The sequence below is a fragment of the Pectinophora gossypiella genome, chromosome Z, assembly GCF_024362695.1.
Source record: "Pectinophora gossypiella chromosome Z, ilPecGoss1.1, whole genome shotgun sequence".
Taxonomy (NCBI): Eukaryota; Metazoa; Arthropoda; class Insecta; order Lepidoptera; family Gelechiidae; genus Pectinophora; species Pectinophora gossypiella.
Genome location: NC_065433.1, coordinates 679,652 through 705,164, shown reverse-complemented (window position 1 = coordinate 705,164; position 25,513 = coordinate 679,652). Strand labels below are relative to the sequence as shown.

The 25,513-nt window shown below is 38.9% G+C and overlaps 1 protein-coding gene across 1 annotated transcript; it reads right to left on the bottom strand.

Moving 5' to 3' along the window:
* Window positions 1-12,480: 12,480 nt before the first annotated feature.
* On the bottom strand, window positions 12,481-25,513 carry LOC126380089 (hemicentin-2-like). Its single transcript, XM_050029311.1, has 13 exons — window positions 25,479-25,513; window positions 24,799-24,952; window positions 23,313-23,485; window positions 21,900-22,013; window positions 21,448-21,648; window positions 20,666-20,820; window positions 20,064-20,208; window positions 19,399-19,550; window positions 18,702-18,915; window positions 18,051-18,266; window positions 16,206-16,370; window positions 15,434-15,525; window positions 12,481-12,958 (listed from the first exon to the last, which is right to left on the bottom strand). Exons 1-13 carry the CDS (start codon window positions 25,504-25,506, stop codon window positions 12,854-12,856), a joined length of 1,914 nt encoding a protein of 637 aa, XP_049885268.1. The 5' UTR covers window positions 25,507-25,513; the 3' UTR covers window positions 12,481-12,853.

Here is a 25,513-nt window from a genome sequence, read left to right as displayed (position 1 = left end):
TTCCTCCCCGCGCCGGTTCTTGAAAGAGGTCCCCCCTCCCTCTTAAGACATGATCTGAGTGTTTAAGCGAGCGACGCTGAGCTGCGCCCGCGTACGTTATAGTTTAAAACTGTCGTAATTTTTAACCAACTTCAAATCAAGTTTTCAATTCGACGCGAACCTATTTAAGTAGGTACTTACCTACTTTGTTTATTTTACACTTAAGTACTTGTTTTTGCTCTTTATTACGCAACAGCCGAACAACATTTTAGTTTAAACACCAATGCTTGTCACTGTCCAATTTAAAATGTTATTCTGCAATTGAACGATTTTGAAGTGGTATTTTTCACCATTATACGATGCATCCAACTAGTCAAATCAGCATTTTAGCAAACGTCAAAACACGAAATTACTATGGAGTTTGTATGAAAAAGCACGCTGTGACGTTATAGAAAACAGTGATAAAATGTCGGACTTATTCAGTTTTTTCTTGATTATTTTCGTCAGTTTAAGATATGTCTTTATTTAGTAATCAGAATTTCATAATTTATCTTTGGCCGAGGATACCCAATTATAGGTAACTATGTCAATTACTTACTATTTCAAGAATCTCTACTTTGGTAGAGTTAAGATCTGAAACATAATAATAATAATAAAGCACTTTATTGCACACAAATTCACAAAAAAAATACTGGATAAACTTATTCTAAGGTGGGCAAAGGCGGCCTTACCGCTAAGAGCGATCTCTTCCAGACAACCTTCGGCAAAGGATATGGTACATTTGTACAGCTTACTTACATAAATACATAATGGCCCCGATTCCTGCAGACATCTCTTAATTTTACTTTAAGTTATACCTGTCATTTTCTTATCCGCCGAAAAGGAAAGGGACGGATGATTGACAGCTCTTAATTTTAGGAAGAATGAGTAAATAAATGAATAACCCGGGCGAATTTTTAGACGGTTGTTTTAGATTTGTGCTTAAAATTGACGTGTGTTCCATAAATTTTATGCTTGTCGATTACCCGTCCCTTTCCTTTTCGGCGAATAAGAAAATGACAGATATAACCTAAAATAAAATTAGATGGTATTTACAGGAATTAGCACCAATATCACGCCTATTTTCCTGCTATTTTATAAACAATGCGTTTAGGTAATTGCTCTGTCAGAGCGAATGCCCTCCGGCACCAATCAATAAGTGACGTCACAAAATAAACAAACAAATTGCCAGACAACCAGCAAAATATTCGGGTATTTTAGTAAAACGTCTGTATCGACAGTAATTTAATGAATTAGCCTGCCGAGTTGGGGTTGCTATGGGTACCATCCCCCACATTAGGGCGCCCTTTTAAAACACTAAAAGCTAATTAAAGCAGCACCACACCATAATGTATAACCTCGATGAACTCACAACCAAGTAAGTGTACAGCTTTGTAATATCATTGACTCACACGTGGTGTACTGTTATTAGCTATATAGTTTGGGGTCTTTTTTAAATGAACTTAAAAAATGTGTAAGTATAGTGATAGTGTAAAATGGTGTACTTATTGTTTAATTTATTCCAGCAACACCTCAATTCATGGGCAGATTATCCTTCAGACAAACAGGTACGCGGCACGTGGGTGCTTGATGGGCGTCAATTGACAACAGAGTTTTAAGAAAAAATAAAAAATATGAGCCTACTTAAGCTTAAGCTTCCTAGCTAACTTAATCTTCTCCTCTCGTGTGGGTTGTAAGATAAATAACCTACGGACCTCATCAACCCGAGGGTCAAGGTTAAGGTCTGATACCTATGGCTCTTGTAACGACTACTTACTAAATTAAGTACCTTTTGACGCACATTGACCAATAATACAATGGTTTTTTTCGCAATATGACACATTCGCATATTGACCTATTAGCATTTCTACTAAAACGCAAAATGACGCGTACGTGAAAAGACGTATACGCATAATGACTAACGGAAAATTCGAATTTAGACATACACGCAAAACGTCCAAAACGCATAATGACGCATTAGCAAAACTAACAATACGCATAATGACCAATACCAAATCATTTATTGTCATTAAACACGAAACAACAAATACGCTGTTAGGTTAGCCAATACATAATAAGAAACAATACAATATAATAAATAATAGTCTATGAATGGGGCAAAGAAAATAAAATCACACATAATAATGAACGGTTTATTAATGGATATTTTTGAACTACAAAAGTAAACTTAAAAGTGACTCTGGTAATATTCTTACATTAAAATAATAATCATGCAATACGTTTCAGCCGCGAAAACACTATCTTCCTAAGATATTGCATGGTGTTAATTTTTTTTGCATGCAGTTCACGCAACAAAATAGACAGTTTCATATCAAAATCGATATCACATTTTCTTCGATTTAATTTTGGCTCGCGAAATAACGATCTTGAAATTTCATGGTCATAAAATTTTGTTTCCTTTTTAAGTTTAAAAATAAAACGGTAAAGGCTTGGATGTATGGACATTCTCACGTTCAAACGGTGGTGCCACCCTTCTAAACAGTTGGTAGTGCGGTGTAGTAATGTGGCAGAGCTAAAAACATCAGGTGAAAATGTTTTAAGCCACTGTCGCTCAAAGTAGTGTATAAACAAATGCATTTCTTCGCATTCAGGCGATTCGGTTACAATCAACTCCCAAGCTTCCTTGATACGGTTAGCAGGCAAAAGTGGCATTTGGCTTATTAACCTCAGTATTTTTCGACCTTCACTTATTTTAGTCAATTTAATTTGTTTAGCTTTTTTCCAAATAGCTCTTGAAAAATGATAGTAACATCCAGATATTTGGCAGTCTGAAAAGACGCGTCTGACAGCATTTATAGCTGCTATCTCGTAATCACACTTGAACGACTTAAAATGGACTTTCAACTTCTCATTTAACAATTTAAAGAAACGTGTGTATGTATCCTCACTCTTATCAGGTAAGAGACCATAAATTACTGGAACTACATTAGTTGATTTATGTGTGGATCCCAAATCAACGTGAATTGTGTATAGCTGATAAAATGGAGACGGAACACATTTAAACGTGCCGTCGCCAAAATAATCAAATTTCGAATTTTGAATAAAATTTTTAGCAATATCGGAACAAAATATTAGGATTTTCCTTGAATCACCATCCTCACAAACCAATAGGTTTTTTCCTAGTACCTCAGGGACCGTGACATGTTCTAATTTTATGAACTTTAAGCTATTGCAATCAAGATATTTTTTTCGGGCTCTATATAAAGAATCTTGTATTTCTTTTACTGAAGGAATGTAATGTATATATTCAAGTGCATCTTCAGCCTCTTTTATAGGCTCAAATGTGTTTTCGACAATAGTCTGCACAGTTGATGATAAGTCTTCACACACTTTCCTTTTACAATCCGCACGAAGTTGAAATATTTTATTGAATTTAGGGTCAGACTGGCACAAGTGATCACTCGATCTCACTATATTATTCATATTGTCTAATGTTACTGTAGCAGAACATATCTGGCGTTTTACACATCTCCAGATAGTCGTATCATTGAAATTTTTTCTCGTGTTCTTGTTGTAGCGATAGCCATTATGCAATAGAGATGGGAATCCTTTTTGGTTATTCACGAATTTCATATTGAATTAGTATAGTAAACGTCGTTATTCTCTTCAATACAATAATAATTAATAGGGAAAATATTAATGACAAATGCTATTTTATTTCCTTTTATGCGTCATGTAATGAAATGATACTTATGTCATCATAATACTTTTTTTTTCTAGCAATACCTATGGCTATTGGCCAGTACCTAAATTGTATCAAAACCTTGTTGATTGAAAACTTTTTTTACAGACAAGCTTAAAAAATGTAAACTTGTTGCGCGTTAGTCAAAATGCTAATAGGTCAATATGCGAGTGTGTCGAATTGCGAGTTGGTCATTATGCGAGTTTAATTGGTATTGCTCATTATGCATATTGGTCGTTTTGCTTAGGCGTCATTATACGTGTTGGTCGTTATGCTTGTGTGTCAATATTCGTATTACCTGTTGGTCATTGTGCGTATTGGTCATTGTGCGTCAAAAGGATTAAGTATACTTAAATAATATCCGGGTCAAACTGCTTACGTGCTCTCCTTCGGACAATCGGGTGATAAACCTGCAAAGTCGATCCGTGAAGAGAATCCTTAAGAGATCCCGGCTATCCTAACCAAACTTGAGTGATTTTTGTCATGTGTCACCTCACCACCGGTATTCGATCCCGGGACCTCTAGATCGTGAGCCCAACGCTTAACAACGGGACTGCAGAGGCCGATATCTAATCTAAACCTTACTTAATTATAGGGTGAGTAAACTGGTAGATGACAACCTAGGTTTTTACTAATTGACAATTGTGCCTACGTCTAAAAAATTACGTCATCAAAAAAACAAATCTCGATCTTTTTGTTACTTACAGTTTAATATTGGCACTCTAAATTGCATAAATATCCACGCCATATCCGATGCCGCCGTGAGGAAGGTCTCTAGCCCGCTCCCGCTGGCGCGCCCGCTAGCGCGCGCACTGCGCCCGCGCCGCCGCTTGCGAGACAAAGCCCGGAGCGTCCATTCTTAGTAACTTCCCTCCGCTTTCTCGTGGCCTAATATACTTCGATGATTAAATACTGATTGCGCCATTACCATGATCATTAGCTATTTGACGTTCAACGAGTAACGTTGCCTGCTCACACACAATTTATGATCGGAAACAGTTATGTAGGGCAATTAAATTAAAGCGGTTTGCTAGTAGTTGTTAGAGTGTATCGAAACTAGGTATCGGTGTCTTAGTTTTATCCGTCTAACACTCGTATTCTAAGGGTGGTATTAATAAACCAATGTCAGCTTTGAGACTGCCCTCAAGATCATGTCATTGTGACAGTTCTCATATAAAAACAGAGACTTGAGCATGATCTTGAGGGCAGTCTCAGCTGAGATTCGTTTATGAATACCGCCCTAAGACGTTATATTATTCTAGCCGTGTCTTCCTCCACTCAACTCTGCCTCTGCGCATTTTGTGTCAAGGTTATTATTGAGCAGCCAAAGGACCCTGATATGGCTCATGTAACGACTACATACTTACATCAGTAAGTTAACGGACCAACGGCTTAACGTGCCTTCCGAAGCACGGATCATCTTACAGGTGATCAGCCTGTAATGACCTGATCAAACTAGGGATCACAAAGTGATTTTTGTGATATTTCCCCACCGGGATTCGAATCCGCAGCCACCGGATCGTGAACCCAACGCTCTACCACTGGACTATGGAGGCCGTGCTTTTCTCACTGGAGTCGAGCATATCATACTGCCTATAAAATAGTACAAAATTAATGACGTCATGCCTTACTGGTTGAGGCGCCGTCTAAGAATATCGATTTTGAGCTGTGTTCGAGGAAGACCTTGAGGTCTGAGGTCTGAGGACCTGAAGATGGACTGGAGAAAGGTTCCAGTGAATATATTTTTTTGACGTTACTTATTGTAGATTTGCCGCTGATGGCATTAACTACATGGCCGGACAAATGGGGAGCGCTGAAGGCTCTCACCACGGTACAACGTTTAAGACAACAGGCCTGAGGGTGCCCAGCTGGGCGCGAACCTCGGCTCAGGGCGTCGTCTGAGAGGAAAAATATTTGAAAGAATTAATTGACCCTAATGGTTCGATAGCGATAAGCGCTGATTGAGGGAAATCGTCGACCACGCCGGCGGGGTCGGTATCGGGGTCCATTGAACATCTTCGAATACAGGTGTAAGTGGTGAATGTTGGCATTGCTGTTACCTAAAGCGTTATTACACTACCCGTCCATCGGGCCCGTGGGATTGGTATTTCTTATGTAATACAAACTGGATTTAAAAAAGAAAAAATAAAGGATAATATGAAACAGTAGGACTAGGGCCCTGTGCTGGGAGGTTTTCTGGTCACGTCTTTCCCTCAGCGTTACAGATTCCGATGTGGTGTTAGATTTACAGCTAGTTACATAATATGTAAGTACTTAATTTAATTTTTGACGTTCAAAAAGCGCTGACTATGTAAGCCAATTTTGAAAAATAAATATTTTTGAATTTTTGATATTGTAAAGGCCTTTATTTTCTTCTTCTGACCATGCTTTTAGGCCAGGACTTATTATTTTGAAAGACCAAGGGTCCCCAACTGACGGTCTGGAATTGTAGCTCGCTAATAGGATGTGATTGTGGGTTTTAATGTGAAATTTCCACCTGAAATGTTGTTCATGATATCGGAAGGGTTTAAAATAATATTTGTTTCAGATAATCTCCCGAATGATGGGGACATTATTAATGAATCCATTTGAATAATGAATTAATTATCTTGAAACCTTTGCATTTTAACGCATTATGTAGTTACATACACATACCATACATACTTACATTATAAACTCACGCCTATTTAGTGCCGAGGTAAGCAGAGACTATGGAGTTATGGACCCAAAAACAAGAGTAGGTTACTAACATTCAGTAGTATGAAGAAGTGCGCCAACGTACGATAAGCTGCAAAAGTCCAATCAGTTTCTTGCAATGTAATAAATTAACTGGTTACACTTAAGACCTCCTGGTTACATGTCGTTTCTGTAATAGACCAAAAACACCTTCAATTAAACATAAATTGTATAATTATGACAACTAATGGTTCATAATTTCACCACTGTTTACAAATAATTCGCTGGGATCAGTGACTGCACTTTGCTCTTTGATTGTACTTACTATCCAGGGGCACTGACTTTTTTTTTCAAACATTTATTTGTGATTATCACTTTGCGCCCCCTGACCCCAGCGCTCAAGGCAGGTTTACTTAGTAGCGAGGAAATATGGTGTTAGATGTTTTTTGACGTGACTTATTTTAGATTAACTACTTAGTAGTCGGACAAAAAGGGAGCGCTGAAAGCATTTTTACTGTGATTCTGTATTACCGATTTGTTCTTGCGCGCCGGATTTACCCAAATTACTTAATTATTCATTTATTTTACGAGAAAATTTCACTAAGTTGGCTTTATCACAGACGGCGATACAGCTCCCCGCTTATGAACAAAAAGCTCGGTTATATGTGCGTACTTAGTTACTTAGTTCATCATGCGCGGAATGTGCCTCTGACTACCCCCTTTGGGATTAAATTCGTAAGCTTACGTTTGTAATTTTATTTTATTCCAAATTCAATTAAGTTCGATGTAAAGTCTTCTTTTGTCTTTGTGGTGCTGGATTATTTTATACTTACACATTTTTATTTATTAAAGAGACGGTTTCGTACTTATCAGGTATCGCTCGCTAATGGAAGCTTAAGTAAGTAATACATTATTTACCGTGGTAATGACTCCACCATCTTATAAAGAGCCACAATCCTTTTGTCTGTTTTCACGACATGCAAGGAACAGCTGACTGCATCCTGTTTTTTATCCCCCCCCCCCCCCCCCCCTCTTCCCATAAAATAAATTCACGTCATTTGTTACAATAAACTTTTAATATTACAAGATAAATAGTTATTTTAGTTATGCTAGTATAGCAATGGTGCTGATTCCTGTGCACACCATCTAAGTTTATTTTAAGTTATACCTGTTATTTTCGTATCCGCCGAAAATAAAAGAGACAGGTAATGGAAACGTAAACATAAGGCAGAAAAAAGTCCTCCCAAAATTTTACATAAGTAGCCCAATAATCTGACAGAATTAAGTTGACAGCACGCGTCTTAAGGGTTGCATATCAGCGAGATGCCTATTTTATTCGCCCGAGCTACCATTCACTCATTCATTTTAAAATTAACAGTTGTCAATCATCTGTCCCTTTCCTTTAAAAATGAAGTGTGTAACTTAAAATAAAATTAAGAGGTGTCTGCAGGAATTAGCGCCAATGTTAATACAAAACAAACGTATACAAAAATGTATTAGCGTAGGTAGATGATATTTTTATTAAAACTGACTGTACATGAGTTTGTTGGTGCATTTCTTGCATGTTTTTTGAAGTGTTAGCTACACTTAAGCGCTATGTTAACATATATCTTCTTATAATAATAATATGTATAAAATCTATGCATACATTTTCATAAGGGTAACAATCGACTCGAACGACAAAAAGCGTTAATAATCAGGGACTTTCCAATCGGCGTTTCCCAAAAACACGATAGATGGCGTTGTTAAGTTTTTTCTTCGTTTAAACTTCTAATTTCATGGATAACAGACATATGCATATTTTATCTTTGTTTTTGGGTATTAATGATGACCGTTTTTATTACACCAAGGTACAGTTACAACTTCCACCCATTATTATTCTGATCAAAATAAAAAGAAGCCATATACGTAGTTAGCAACATAACTCTATACATAATGTGATCCAAGTATGAAGCATTAATTAGTTAATTATAATTAATTATGCTTCTGCCATTACATTACATTTTTGAATAATTATGTACCCCATCAATGCTGCAAAAAAGCTGCCAAAAATCCCATTATTCTTTAGGCTTATTTACGAAATAAGTTTATTTCTCACACACACACACACACACACACACACACACACACACACACACACACACACACACACGCACATAGCAAGTTGCATTTTACCTTAACTATTAATTATTATTTTCTCTTTTTATTGATAACTTGATATCATTCAAATTTTAAATATTATAACAATATTCATTGTCAGCACCCTCACTTTTGGCTTTTGCATACAACTTTTGGATGGTAGCTGGTATCCTTAGCTCAGTTTTAAAAACTTTTAGGGATAACAGCCGACTCATATCAATTATGTCACAGCCTGTAACTACACATTTATAAATGTAAACAAATATTGTCATATATTTAAGGCTTTAATGGTACGAAATAAAGATATTATTATTATTATTATTATTATTATTTAAATTACTAAAGGTGTTTTTATCGTTTCACTGAGTGTCAAGTAGCCTATTACAACTCATGCACGCTCACCGTTTATATTTTGTTTACATTAAGTTAGTTTATAAGTTCTCATGAAGTGAAATGTAAATTTCTTTTGAGAATAAAGATTTCCTTAACCTGATCAATGAGAAAATAAATAATTATCACGTTAAAAGTGAACAACGCCATCTATCGTATGATTGGGGAACGTCGATTGGAAAGTCCCTCTGTCAACCAGGGGTCTGCTTCATAAAACTGACAATTGTGAATTACGACAATTCGGTGTCCATTACGTAACGAATACCTATAAAGCTGCAATACATTTCTAGTCTCACATGGCTTCAATTACAATTGTAAGCTTTATGAAATTGGCCCCTGATAATTCGAACAGCGATGGCCTGTCAGAAACATCGCGGTGTCTCGACAAAGGGGGTGAAGTATGAGATCGTGATGAACATTCAAGAAATTTTAATTTATTTAATGACTTCTGGGGGATTAAAAATCGATTCATTTAAGAAATCAATATTGATATTGCGCACTTACTGTTATATATATGCGCAAATGTCAATTGCAATATTGAAATTGCTTTGATGTGGTCTTTCTTTGTAACTAGTACTTATTCTAATAATTATTATGTACTAATATGGATATAAAAATTATGACTAGAGTCTTAAGGTAGGTAAAGTACGATAGAAGTGACTAGTTTAACTAGACTGTACTTATGGTAAGGTACCTAAGCGACATACATATTGGCCCCGATTCCTGCAGACCCCTTCTAATTTTATTTTAAGTTATACCCGTCATTTTCTTATCCGCCGAAAAGGAAAGGGACGGACTATTGACAATTGTCGGGTTATTGGCCAATATAAAATTTTGGGAGAGTTTTTAAATTTCTGCTTAAAATTTACGTGTGTTGGATAAATGTTGTGCCTGTTGATTACCCGCCCCTTTCCTTCTCGGCGGATAAGAAAATGACAGGTATAACTTAAAATAAAATTAGATGGTGTCTACAAGCATTAGCACCAATGGTGCCGATTCTAGCACACAAGACTTAATTTTACAAGAGAGGACAAGTTTTACAAATTTTAATGTCACATTAAATTAAAATTAAGTTGACGTCTGAAGGGATCGGCACAATGTTAGTCAGACCATTGTTTTACTTATAAATAATAATTACAGTTATATGTAAGTATACCTAATAAAATACATACGTAGGTATCGTGCACCGAAATATTTTTTCAATAACATTTTGACTAGATTTTCTGACCTGTCTGGCGAGGAGCAGGTTTACTTATATACCTACCCCTTCGGGTATAAAGGCGTGATGCAAATTCTTCTGAAAATATTTCTACTCATAAGTATCCCACAAAAAGAGCATGAAAATCAGACTGGTAGCAAAGCCTTTAAACTTAACTACTTAGAGATCATACACATAAATAAGGGACCTATTTACTTTCCACTGTTGGATACCGATATTCCCTTCTCTCGTGTGGGTTGTGAGGAAGACGTCCAACAACGTGATAACATTTTGTCACGGTCATTTTATCGATTTAGACGATATATGTCGCTTTGTCGATTGGTGCTGACAGTAACCCTAAAGTTACTATTGAGCTGGCAAAAGTATGACATAGCTCACGTAACCGACTACGTATTGTTAGATAGAAAAGAATTGATCGACTTAATATCGACTGATACATCACTATGCTCATAAACGTCCCAACACTAGCTTACGTACTTTGACAGAACTAATTCTTACCGCGTATTAAGAATGTTATCTTTATTGAAATATAATCACTAATTGTACTGAACTGGTCGTTCTATATTACTTACGTCAGTCTTCAGACATTCCCTTATCGATACCTAGGAATACGGTTTCATAGTCCAGCTCAAGCCACGAAACCACAGAAATATCATCATCATCAGCCCATTAACATCCCCACTGCTGGGGCACGCACGGGGTTTCCCTATGGATGGATAGGGAGATCAGGCCTTAAACAATCACGCGAGCCCAGTGCTGATTGATGGTAATTAACGAAGGACTGCTAATGCAGCCGGGACGAACGGCTTAACGTGACATCCGAAGCACAGAGGAGCTCGAGATGAAAACTTCTTTTTTGTGGTCACACGAAACCACATAAATAAATCAAAACTTAATTTGTCACATCTAAAACCATGTAGGTACTTTATATCTTATGTACTGAAATACCTACTTTACAACCATGTCGTTCTAGAGCACATAGGTATTACTAAAGACTTCGTTTCAATTTGTCCAATAAGTTAAATGGTACATGGTTATTTAATGTCGTGTAGTTTTACCGCTTTACCTAACTGTACAAGAAGGAGGGTTAGTATGTAATGTATTACTCTATTAACTCTATAACAGATATCAATTTAATTGTACTACAAATCGTTTAATCTGTATTCTGTATAATTAATTCCAGACTAGTATGTAAGTACTACGGACATCGCTTAACATGCAAAAGTGAGTATTAGCATAGTTGCAAGTAATCGCCGGTTATTACCTGTATTTTACCGGTAAATACGTGTCTCAATATCCACGACTGCTTATGATTACTGTGAGGTCACTCGTTCATAGGAGCTACTGTTAATACTCTCAATATTATACAGTTTAAACAGTAGTCGTAGTGTGAAATTCCGTGGTTTCTGCCTACCCCAATGTGAAATAGGTATGTATGAAACCGTGTTGCCTACAAGCCACGTATTCGACGGCCTATGCCCAACAGTAGGTATTTATAATGAGTGATAACCATAAAGATTTTTCAGGCGAATCTAACTTTCAATCATCGCGTTTTTTATGAATTATTATTGAACACCCTATTCATATTAACAAACTAACGTGGACACTCCATGAATTTATAACAAACAGCTGTGTTATTCTCTAAAAGCAATGAGGGGTCCCTCATTGCCGTGCTACGTTCCCTCAAAACTAATATAGATGCAGATATAGGTATGTTAACATTGATCGGGTAAGCACATCATCATCAGCCCATTAACGTCCCCACTGCTGGGGCACGGGCCTTCCCTAAGGATGGATGCGAATTGATGGTCATTAACGACTCCTAATACAGCCGGAACAACTGCTTAACGTGCCTTCCAAAGCACGGAGGAGCTCGAGATGAAATTTTTTTTTGTCGTCACCCATCCTATGACCGGCCTTTGCGAAAGTTGCTTAACTTCAACAATCGCAGAACGAGCGCGTTTACCGCTTCGCCACCGAGCTCCTCCTAGACGGGTAAGTACATAATTATTCAAAAATACAATGTAATGGCAGAAGCATATATAAAAATAATTGTTGCTTGAATTATTTGGATCACATTATGTTGCTGTCTATATTGCTTCTCTTTATTTTGATCAGAATAATAATGGGAAGATGTAATTGTGTCTGGGTGTAATATAACGGGCATCATTTATACCCAAAAACAAAGACAAAAGATGCACATTATCTGTTATCTATGAAATTTGAAGGTTATCTAAACGTAGGAAAAACCTTTACACCGCCATCTATATTGTTTTTGAGGAGTGTACACTGGAAAGTACCTCATTTACGCGCTACGTTCGTCACTTGTGGACATACGCCAGCGCGCGTGGAAGGCGCATTGACGGCCGCTCGTCGACGAAACTTATCAAACTGACGTTTATCAGCGTTAAAGCAAACTCCGGGTAACCCATACAAAAATCTTGACTTTCCAGGTGCCGCTTAACACGTAAGTGCGAGCTAGATACAGTCCGCGGACTGTACCCTTACCCCTTAGCAGTTCACAGCCATTTCAGACTAAAGTAAGACCCAAAGGGGGTGAGGTCAGCCCCCGAAACGAATTGGTGCGGGGCAGAGTTACCGTTCTATACGTAGTATCTTCCTGACATACGCCAGCGCCTTAGAGAATAAACACCGCTGGTAGCAACAGACGCCGTTACGGTAAACGTCACTTTTATGTCGTCTGTGGCCTAAACGAAGTAGGAATGCTGGCCGGTTGCGCACGGCTCCACAGGCGGCGTATGCGCACACCCCACCAGCACTCGGCACGACGGCACAGGTGACGACGAATACTGCTGCTGAAACAATTACAACTTATTATTTAGAAAGACGTTACATTATCAAAACATATACCTAACTAAATTCTTTGGGAACTTATCGACACTTTAGAATTTTTTTGTGCTTAATTTTTTTATTTTTTTTTTCAGACCAGACTTGATATTACTAAATTGGAGCCGTGTTATGATTATATTCCGACATATCCTTGGGGTTCCGATCATATCACGAGTAAGTATGATCATTTTACTGTGTATAACGTACATAACGTCGGCGTACCTACTTTGACAACCTCGCATATACAAAATACGGACATATTTTTACTGGACAAAAAAGAAAAGGATGTACTTACGATTGACAACTGTTCATTTTAAATTAATGAGTGAGTAAATTAATGAATAACCCGTGCGAATAAAACAGGCGTTTCGCTGATATGCAACTCGTTAGACGTGTGCTGTCAACTTAATTTTGTCAGGTTATTGGCCAATTTCTCGTGTATGTTGTCTTTTAATTTTTTTTTTATTATGTGTTTGATTGTAAGTTATGTGTTACTCCGTGTTTTATATTATATATTTGTTATTTATTTTATATTTGTTACTGTGGTGTCCCTTTATAATAAACGTTTCTTTCTTTCTTTTTTTCTTTCAATGTAAAATTTTAAGAGGGTTGTTTAAATTTCGGCTTAAATGGACGTGTGTTCCATAAATTTTATGCCTGTTGATTATCCCTTTCCTTTTCGGCGGATAAGAAAATTATAGGTACTCGTATAACTATAAATAAAAATATAGACGGTACCTATGTAATGGACTGGAATCAAAATCAATATTTGTTTTATTTGATAGTGGTTTCAAAACCTTGGAAAACAGAGATTCTTTTTTTTTTTTTTTTTTTTATTTATTTATTTAATAAACTTTGAGTATTCAGTTTTGACGCATAGCATCGCTAAACCAGGAATGGTTTGTCTCGATGCAATTCAATAAAGAGTCAAAAATAACACTCGTAGTGTCATCTATAGCTTTGAACGAGAAGCTCGTGAAATAATGCTTATAAAGGTTATTACGACCTTATGGCATGATAAAATAAATTATAAACTTGGTTCCCTACTACAAAATTAACCAAACAGTTATTTCTTTCTGTAAAATAATTTGGTTATACACACTTAAACGCGACAGTAGTACAATTATTAAAATACATCGATAAGCGCCATCTATGTTATTTGTAAGGAACTAACTGGTCCGTCACACAAGAAACTATGAAGTGTGTCACACCAAAGAACGCATCCGCGCTCAAACTACAGAGTAAGTTCTTGCTCAAACTGCGACGCGGCCGTTCGTTCTTATAACTTCTTGTATTACAAAAAAAAAATCTTATGACCTGCTTTTATTTATATTATGTATATTCACAAAAATATTTACACATTAAAATAATTTAATAATGTGCTGAAGCCTTTATTGTGGGTGGATCATCTCATACTTCGTTGGTTAGTTTGTAGTCGTAAAGATGTAACGAAGGCCGTCTTTACACTTGGGCTTGTTACGAGCCAAGCTGTTTCAAATAAAATGATCGTAAATCAACCGACTGGTAGTAACATACATCACAGTATATAAGAAAATAAAAAATGAGTAGACAACTATCTGTAGCACTGTTGGCGCATGGCAATGTGGCGAGTGCAGTCGGAATAGTTCGGAGATACTCGGCGAAATCGGCAGTGGAATGGGGATCGCTTTCAGGTGGGCGGCAGAAGGGATGATACATAATACGGGAATACTCGCAGATAAATTTCAGTCCTGTGAAGAGGACTCAGGCAGTACGCCAGCCTTAGTCTTCTCCACAAGATGACAAAAATAGTTATTGATCAATCCAAAAATAAAAAATCATGGTAAGTGTCCTTTTTTCCAAATTTATGAATACTCGTTGTTATTATGTTGAAATAAGTCCGATTTTTTTTTTTCAACTGAATTAGTAATATTTTTTGAAACTATGACGGAGTCAAGTGCTACGCATTCGGTGTGCATTCTCTCCCTGCGTCATTGTTCCCGGATACATACAATTTGGAGATTTTGAAAGCAAGAGTGAATAGGCACTATTTGAGTTTGCGTGCACCATCTTAGACCCCATTGTTCCTTAACATTATGCGGGATCGTGGTCAAACGCACTTAAATCTTTTAATAAAAAATAGAACATAGGTGTACTCGTTTCGAGTAATCCATATATAAACATTAAACCGGTAGATCGCAGCGGGATTGTACACTCTGTCGTATTACATTACGGCTAGCCGTTTTCAAAAATTAGGCGGCTTTGTAATGTGACGGGTCACTGAAATGGAGTCGAAATAGAAATAGGGAGCTACTCTTCATGTACTTACTTAGTCGTGGTTGCGATCTTCGGGGGTAGGCGAGGTAAACTCGGATTGGTGCGGGACGGATATTGTCTCTTCTATACGTAGATTAATTGTTTATTGCGCTAAATAAATAGCAAGAAAAAGATTCGCTTACATTTTGGCAGGCGGCAAGCTGGTTGACGGTAATGTTGGTGGTGCCGAGCAGTCGCTCCTCGCGGGCGAAGTCCGGCTCCCGGTGGAACGAACCTGGCAACACCCACACAGTTTATTTATTTTAATATTATTATCACATACAATAAAACTATAAAATTACCCGGGTTCGTTCGCCCATCACACATAAAAATCGGAGGTTCAACATTTCTCAAGTTTGTCTCGTAAGCGGAGGGTGCCGGTTCGATCTCCGGTACTGGACTTGCACCAATTAATTATTTATATGTCTAAGTAATAAGTATTTGAATAATTAAACTTATAGTAGGTACTTATTGGCGCTGCGCTAAAATGCTCCAAATTGACTAGCGACATCTAGAGTACGCGCCGCGAAAGTTCCGCGGATTTAAATGGAACTAACAGTTACATCATTGCTTAGATTTCGAGCAAGTGGAATGTTTATTAAGTATATTAGATTGCGCTTTCGATAATATCGAAATTTTACTTTGATATCAACTAATAAACTGTTATAAGACTACCTTGCACTAATTATGTTGTAACTTGTAACTCTTAAACACGGGCTGTAAAGAAATCTATCGTCTGATAGAACTCCAATCCAAAGAAAACGTAGTGTAACGTTGTCTGTTTTCGGGAGTAATTTTATCGTGCCACCTAACAGTCTGTTGCTCTCCCTTACACCTTAGCGGCATGATACGTGTAATCTATATCTTACAATTAATAAGAAAGCACATGAAGAATTTAGTAATTATTTGAAGTACCATCGGAGCGAGGCACGAGGTCGGGGTTGAGGTCGGTGTGGTGCCGGCGCGCCCGCACTGCGCGCACGCACAGCGCGGTAGCTGCGAGCGCCACCGTCGCCGCCGCCACGCCCGCACACCCCTCCACCCACCGCATCCACGACCCAGGCGCTTCTTCTGTCACCGCTACAAACAAAGAAAATAGGTTAGATGACAGCGATAATGAGCAACAAGGATCTTGTGGTATTTCGATGATGTTAACTGAGTAACTAACATTCTTCATTTATATCAAACAGAAAAGTAATTCAAATTCAAAAATATATTTATGTAGGTAACATAGTTACACTTTGAATCGTCAATTTTTACATAACGAACGTCTCATCCGCCTAAAACTACTGCAGTTTCTCACAACCTGTATAGCCGGGGAAAAGAAGCTGCAAGAAAAACCTCGGCACATGGCCCTAGACGTTCTTTAAAAAAAACTTTGCTAACGTAATGCGCGCAATCGGGGCGCTAGTGGCGAATTATAATTGTACTACATGCTAACATAAGTATGGTTATACCGTCACTAGATGGCAGTTATTTTCATACAAAGTGGAACAGAACATAATTAATCGCATTGCGAACGCCACGCCATCTACTTATAATTTAAGGTTTTAATAATAAGCCATTTAAAACAATTTTATTTTTAAATACATAAAAAAGCCGTCACATAAATATTGCCAGAGGTAATTTTTGTAGACCAAAAATTTTATTCTTAATATCTCAAATTGATACACGTAGCGACATCCGTATTACCAAATACACATTTGGTAGTACTTTAGATTTTTTTTTAAGTTAGAATGGTGCACTCATTTTGAAATTAGAATTTTATGAGGATTACGGATGTGTGGTAAGTTTCTGCATGTAGGTCTCTCTCTCTACCTCTTGATTCCCATGGACGCCTTTTGGCGTTCGAGTTTTTTGTGCACCGCTTACCGTGAACGCCGAAAGGCGTCCAGGTGACCGCAGCCGATATTTTAGCTTATTATAATTACAATAACGAACAAAGTGGCATAAATTATATATGAATGGATGCAGAATGAAATGACCTATCCATAGACAGTAAAACTTTTACTGTTGCCATATAAAAATATAAAATATTACCATTCCAAACTTGCCGTGCTGAAGGCGAATGGTTTTTCACGACTACCTTCACACGAATATCTTTAATTTCTACAAAGCAAAGGTATATTGTAATTGATATTATTGTAAAGCTTATTTTATGAACTTGATCGTGAAATAAAATGTAAGACATAAATATAAAGATTTTATTCGTAGTATCAAATTAAGTACATAAGTACATATGTACATACGTACGTATGTTTACATTACTATAAAAATGTAAACAAAACACTTATCAAGTTTCTACTCATTCAAACACGTAGGGTATACATCTCATATGTCAAAACACTCGTTAGATCAGTCTTATAATATAAACAAACGAGTTACGAACAAAAAAGCTGACTCAAGTACCGCGCCACTTGACACGAACCCGTGACCTCGGGAATTACGTCATAATAGCCGCCATCTTGATCGGGTACAGAGGGGTTAAGAGCTGCGCTCTTGTCGGTGGAGTAACCGCCATTCCTCTCTTCTTCCCGCCAAAACCTTCACCTCCCGATACGACACGACCTGCACCTTCTCTTTTATTTGTTTCATAAATGTTATCCTAGGTCTACCCCTTCCTCTCTTCCCTTCAATTTTTCCTTCTATAATGTTTGTTATAAATGAATCGTGTCGTATCAGGTGGCCAATCATATTTCCTCTCCGGTTCTCTATAGTCTGCATGTAGGTACATAATTTGTAATGTACTGTTGTACTAACCTGAAGCGCTCAACGGCGTCATAATCTGCAGGTGCATAGTCCTACTGTCACTCCTTCCCCTTACGTTGCTGGCGTACACCACTGCACTAAGGTTGCGCCCCTCCTCCACATCTGGCAGGTGGAAGTGGCCGGCGGGGTCCGACACGTTGTACAGGACTGTACCATCGGAGTCTACGAGTTCCAAGTGCACCGTCTGAGGACGACCGCCGTCCCAACCTGTAGACAAATACATTATGTCGCTTATTGCCTTACACAATGCTGCCTTTGAATCTTCTTCCATCGTGTGGGTTGTGAATTACTAACCTCATCAACCCTGGTGTCAGGGTTATTATTGAGCCGGCAAAGGCCTCTGACATGGCTCATATAATGATACTCACCTACATCAGTAAGTAGTACCCGGGACCAACAGCTTAACGAGTCTTGACAATCAGGTGATCACCTTGTAATGTCCTAACCAAACTAGGGATCATAAAGTGATTTTTGTGATATGACCCCACCGGGATTCGAACCCGAGACCTCTGTATCGTGAGCTCAGCGCTCAACCACTGGACCACGGAGACCGATAAATGCCTTTGAATGAAAATTGTATTTGTCATTGTCTTATTTATAAAACAAATACAAAACCGACAACATAATAATTGGCAGGTGTACCTTTTTTACACTGCACCCTTAAAGCGCTAGGATACGACCGGAGTACGACACACTCTGGAGGGCTGGGAGCCCCGCCGGGGGCGACAGTATAGGAGCAGGGGCGCTTCTGCTCTCCAAAGGCGTTGGTGGCACGGCAGAGCAGCGCCCCCACGTCGCCCTCCTTCGGCAGCCAGGTCAGCGTAGATGAGTATCGGTGATGATGGCCTGCCACTTTCTAGAGGACATATTTAAAGCTGATAGCTTGGCGAGATAGATATGCGTGGCAAGAACAAAGATTTTTAAAATATTTGGTATAATGACCTTCCATTCCTAATCAGCATTTGGACCCAATGTGAGCGATGTCTTTTAAACAACTTTAACTTGTACCACATCGTCATTTTAGACTGTGGTCATACGAGAACTTATGCAAATTCTAATTAATCATCATCATCATTTCGTCCAAACCGAGTCGAATGACGGGACTCCCAAACATCTTTTGGATCTTTGTTGTATAAGTAGGTATACTATGAAAGTGTCATTTTTTACGCCTTAACTTCTCAACAGATCCTCAACATTTCCGAAAAAAGAATCACGATACTTTCCAGATTTGGAGTTAGTTTTCAGTGAAAATTATCCCTGTTTTCAAAGCAATCAAATTCAGACCGCACGGCCGCTTAGGCCTGGTCGAATCTCTAAGTCAATAATAATTATCATTTACCTTGACACTGGTATACAAGGTTCGCGAGTCAGCGAAGGTCCAACTGAACTGCAGTGGCTCTGGCGATGCTTCCACCACGCAAGTGACAGTCTCCGCATCTCGCTGGACTGCGCCGATCGTCTCCTCGCGATTGGTAAGGCAGATCGGCCGGTCTGAAACAGGCAACTTACTTACAATACGAAATGATTTTGACCTGTTTTCACCTGATGGGATGGACAATAATATTATGAATCGGCATAGCCAGCCCATCTCCTGTATAGATTAGGTACATCATGTTAGAGAAGACATAATTCCTCAGTAGGTTTTATTCGGTAGGATAAGCATATATCTGGACGCATATTTTGGGAAACTATGTATGCATGGTACGATTTCTCGCAAAGGATAGTCACTCACTCCTCACTCCACGCTTAAACAGCTGAACCGATTTAGATAGTTCGATTTGGAGATGGTTTAAGACCAGGGAAAGAACTAGGGATAGTTTTATCTCAGAAATCACCCCCTAAGGGTACGAAAATGGAATGAAGAGTAGATAGTGCAGCGTGGTAGTGTGGGTTGTGCAGTATGCTCCTACCCCTTCCGGTTGAGTGAGGGGAGGCTTCTTCCCAGCAGTGGGACGTATAATGGGCTCTGTGTGGGGCGTAAATTACGTTATGTAAAATACTCACAACCAACATTCAAGACGACTTTGTCCTCGAACATGGTGTCGGGTATGTGGGAGTTGTGCGCTCGGCACACCAACTCGTGCTTGCTGTCGCGCAGAGATGGTGCTAGTGTCAGCGACGAGACCGTGTAGTTGCCGTCATGTAACTCCTGTAACCAATAACATTGCACTTGATTTATGTCTATACTTACGATATGATAGAGCGACAAGGATCCTCTGGCATGTGGACAGAATCAGAACTAACGCTGCATCCTAAGAAACTAATGAAGAATGTATGGAGATGGTGCATACCAGCGCCCTCCTGACAGTGTAATCCAACGTACCTAAAAGCGTTTTAGTCGCGCTTCTATGCTGAACCAGCGAAACCGTACGTATTACAGCGTCTGAAGCGCGGCTTAATCGCAAAGCTGGAGCTAGCGATTGTCATTACTGTCAGCGTCAGCACTATCTCAAAGTAACACCCGCGCTTCTGTTACGCGATAGTCAGGCAGTGCAGTCAAAAATAAAAAAATGGCATGGAACATTGACGTTTAAGGTTAGCAGCGTGTCTCCCAGGTGATGGAGTGAAGGGGATGCAACCGACCACTTCGCAGTCTTTAAGGTTACCTTGTGTACGCTAGGCCTGAGCAGGGTGTCCCCCAGGTGCCACGTGATGGCGGGAGGGGGGACGCACCCCACCACGACACAGTCCACCACGCGCGGCTGCCCGGCTTCGAAGTCCACGTTATTGTTGATGCGGATCTCCACCGTCAACGGAGGCACTGGAATCCACAAGGTATGGATGAAGGCACAAAACACAAACAAATATAAATTCGCACCCGTTGTCCCCAATAAAGTGGGCACGGGAAAAGGTGGAGTCGGTCGGTGTGCGGGAGCTGAAGTTTTTGTCGTAGTAAGCTAATCCTCCTCGCCTCCATGGTTAGAGCAGACCTCGGACATACAAACTTCTATTCTTGACGTGTGCCATTTAACGAGTGCGAGCGAGGCGGTCCGCGCTCTAAAACAACTTCCTTGCACAAACCATCGACAATGTCTTGTCTATGTTTTCAAATAAAACTCTCTGCTAATAATTTAATTTAATTTAATTTTTTTGTAATTATTTCTTTTATTTTGGTGCAATAAAGTGTATTTGTATTGTATTGTATTGTAATTTAGTTTCAGCTCACGCCGCCGCGAGCGCTGGTGTCAATCCTATAGGTTGTAGGCATTTATCCCACACGACAGTTGCTGTAGAGAATTACACTGCGCTTGAAAACAACATATCTGATCTTTCTTATCTGATCTGTGTCAGGCAGGATCGAAGCAAATGAAATTCCATGGTCTCTGCTTACCCCGGTGGGGAAATAGGCGTTAGTTTATATATGTATTAATATATCTACGATACTCACGGTACATCTTGACGAGCACACTAGCGCTGAGCGGGTCGGTGACGTCGGCGTTGTGCGCAAGGCACTCGTAGTGCGCGTCGAGTTCGGCGCGCGTCGCGTTGCGTACGTGCACGTCGGCGCGCAACACGCCGTTGCGTGCGCTGTGTGCGCGCTCGATCACCGCTCCGTTGCGACGCCAGTAAACTAGGGTGTCTGGTTGTTCTGTGGAAGATTTTTTGTTATCTGTGGTAAGTTTACCTAGTTAGCGGTCTGGGTGCAGCAGTGGGACGTAAGTCTGACTGTTTATGTTATGTGTGTATATAAGAAATGCTACATTAAAAAACCTTTAAAGCTTTTTCATATTATTTAGTCCACGGAATTTTGTAGCTGGCGGTCTTTTTTTTAATGTCACCGTGAATCGAACCCTCCGGATCGTAAGCCGTTCACGACCACGGAGGCCGAAGATGTCTTACCATCATCTACTTCGCAGACCAGCGTGAAGCTCGCCCCCAGACTGATAGGACCGACGTAACCTCGTCTCATCTCCTCTCCCTCTTCATTGTAGATGCGAGGAGTACCGGGCGAATCTGTAAGAATACATTTACTTACCTAACTGAAACTGAATAAAACATTGTAGCATCACGCCTGTATCCCCAAAGGGGTAGGTAGAGGTGTGTAATTATACTATATATAGTTATAAGTATATACGTATACACCCACTCTTCGCCATCATTTTTTACGTTCTGTGCAGTAAGTAACAAGTTCAGTTAAAATAATTCAAACAATTCAGGGGTTACCCCGAAGAAGTTCAGAGGTAAGTACATAGTTATCTGAATTGGCTGAACTAGCGAAGCGGGTACTGTGTTTGACTTGACTTATGTAGGTTTTCCTCAAATGGGTTGATGAGATCTCACCAACTCTGGTTTCAGAGTCGTTATTGAGCCGCTAGCGACCCCGGACTGACTAAAGACAATGCTATTGAAGATAAAGCTTTTATCTTCGATAGAAGAAGAAACGATAATGGTTACATACACATACATACATAAACTCACGCCCACCCCGAAGGGGTGGGCAGAACTACAAATAATCAAGACATAATTGCAGCCACTTTTGATACATAGTCCTACGGTGGATAATGATAAACTGTATGAGGACTCCAGGAATGGGTTACAATTACAATTATAAAAAAAAACATATTATTAATGAACTTATTATTCTTTCGAAGTTTTTTATTTATACTATACAATGAAACTGGCCTGTTTTTAGAATTAAAAAAAAAATAAAAATACCTTCATACTTGTATGTTTAAAAATAAATAAATATAGACATATATTTTGTTGTTATGCATTGTTCGTTGAATAACTATATAAGTATATAATAATACATATCTATAAAAGTATGAAATATTATAAAATAAAGTATCATAATTAGCTATATATATTTAGTTTATCCAGTTTGTACGTTTAAGTTAATTATTTACATATTCAAACCAACATATTATTATACCTATGTATCTAACTGTATCTATAGCTGCTTCCCCGGGATTTGTCGAATGATGTAGGTGCGACTGAAAATCAGCGTTTGCTTCCCTTTGGGGCAAACACATGCTGAGTCGTTTTACCTTTTCAAATAAATGCGCACTATCTCACACAACACTTTTGTTATTAATTTTATTTTATTTCTTTTCTTTTGGTAAATGTTTATAGCCTATAAGTGTTATTTTAATGTTATGCTTTTGTTTTGTGTGCTGTTTGTTTGAATAAACGTTTTCTCTCTCTCTCTCTCTCTCTCTCTGATGATAGGTGATCGACCTATCGCTCTTACAGATGATCCATGATGATGATGATGATGATAATGCTTACAACGTCAAAAAAAAGAACACTTACCAACTAATCGGACGTCAATGACGTAGTCAACAGAAGGAGAGGCCTGGTAGTGCACGCGACAGCGATATATGCCTGCGTCTCTGTCACTCACTCGCTTCAGAAGGAGAGAGGTGTCGTCGTGACAGCTGCCACCATCGCACGACGTGCCGAACACTTGGTCTCGGCTTAAGGATCTGACAGAAAATTACGGAATCTCTAGATACCTACATAACGTTACGTTAACGTTAACGAAACGAATAAGTTTTTATGAAGTAGAATTTTCCGTCGCAAAAGTATGGAACAGAAAATTAATTTATAAAACACTAACATTTTTGAGAGTTTTGCGACGGAAAATTCCACTTGATATTAATTAAGAATCATGAGCTGAATAAAATTATCCCCCTCAGTATATATAGGTATGTACGTATAGGTGTCCCTAACACTCTATGTATCTTAATGTGCATTTAAAAAGTATGCGATAATCCCGAAAATCCCGGGAATGAGGAAATTGAATTGAATTTTAGGGACTACAAAATTTTCCTAATGGCAAAACATACTACTCGTATAATTATGTAAGTACGTTTTCTTCGAAATTCAAACTAAGAGACCGCGCCAGGGGGCGCTGCCGTCGCAGCATTCATGTAATTATGTGAGCGTCGCAGTATCCACCAAATCTGCATAGAATTATTTGTATGATTTGTCAATTAGTTAGCTAAAAACATTTTTAGGTCAACTAAGTAATCATAAGTGTTTCACTGTGGGTCAGACTTCTCTAATTTAAATCTAGACCTAAAAGTAGCTATGAGCGCATCAAAATAAAATCAATACAGGCCGTTTGGCAGGAAACGGTACAGGTATAGTCTAGACTAGTCTAGATGCTGCGAGGTGGGGCGGCCCCTACCCCCTCCCTCTGCCCTCCCGCACGTTGCGAGCGCAGGAGGTCGCAGCGCGCGGCAACCGCGGCAGTGCTTCTGAGAGCATGGCTCAAGTCAGTTGCCAAGCTCTCAAAAGCATAAAGTAAAGACCTCTCAGAACAATAACGGTCTGATAATTATCCAAGTTATTATTTCTAAGTATAGTTATATCAGCTGTTTGCGAGATAAAACAATAAAATTTATAAAAAGAAAACCACCGAAATTACAGAACCCTTAATTGAATACGATAGCCATTACCCATTTTCGATAAAAAAAAACATTCCAGATAAATTGAAACCACAAATTTTACCTGAATTCATTTTTCGTCAGCGTTGGTTTTGTTTTGTATTTTGTTTTTTCCTGTTTGTGGAATAAAGTATTTATTATGTTAGCCTGTCTATTGTAAGTTTTTGGGAAAATCACATCAAAAAGTATATTATTTCATAAGATTTATGTCTGTAACCTGTTACGTGTGTTTATTAAATAAATAAAATGTGATTACGGAAAAATGCGCCGTTATACGAACCAAACCATACATTTTAATTCCTTTTAAGTTCGACGAATGCTTGGTGTAAATAGTGTGGGGAACCCACCTGGTGTCGGTGTCTTCGTTCGGGAAGCGATAGAGGAACTCCCGATCATTCTTCAGCCACAGCACGTATGAGTCGGGCCCGTCCAGAAACACCTTGCCTTGCCCGCAAGGGAGGCGGGCGTCCCTACCTCGCACCGCTCTCAGCACCACCACTTCTGTAACCAATCATCATCAGCATCATCTCCCTAGCATCAACCATTCACTTCTGAAGATCTGACAGGTTCAGTTGTATAAAAAGCGACTGCTAATCTAGCCGTCCAACCCGAAGGGAAAGCCAGCCCAATTACAGGTTAGGATAAGTACATACGACAAAAACGACAAAAAACACATTCCTCGGTTAGGACATAACAATATGGGATTCCTCACGATGTTTTCCGGTAAGCGATCTAGGCTAGTAAGCGTGCGTCAAAGCACGAAATTACTATGGAATTTGTATGAAAAAGCACACTGTGACTTCATAGAAAAACGTTAAGTATATAATATTGGCCTTATTATTACGTTTTTCTTGATTAAAATTTATAAATAAGGTAAATAGAAAATGTTTTTCGTTAGTTTTAGATCGGTCTTTTAATTCGAATTCGGAACGGTGTCACGCGTTGTCTCAACTGGGCTTTCAGGCCTTCGATATAAACGGTTACTTCGATGTCTACCCCCTGACTGCACTTTCACGTTTCATATTACCTGTATCCAGAGAGAAGACACTTCGCATGGTTGCG

What these genes read in the sequence shown, in the direction of transcription:
- LOC126380089 (XM_050029311.1), bottom strand. Translation starts at nt 25,506, where the DNA reads ATGCGAAGTGTCTTCTCTCTGGATACAG. An exon ending in TGTCTTCTCTCTGGATACAG is followed by an intron (nt 24,953 to 25,478) that starts GTAATATGAAAC and finishes GATTGGTTACAG; the next exon opens with AAGTGGTGGTGCTGAGAGCG. An exon ending in CCTTGTATACCAGTGTCAAG is followed by an intron (nt 18,916 to 19,398) that starts GTAAATGATAAT and finishes TATGTCCTCTAG; the next exon opens with AAAGTGGCAGGCCATCATCA.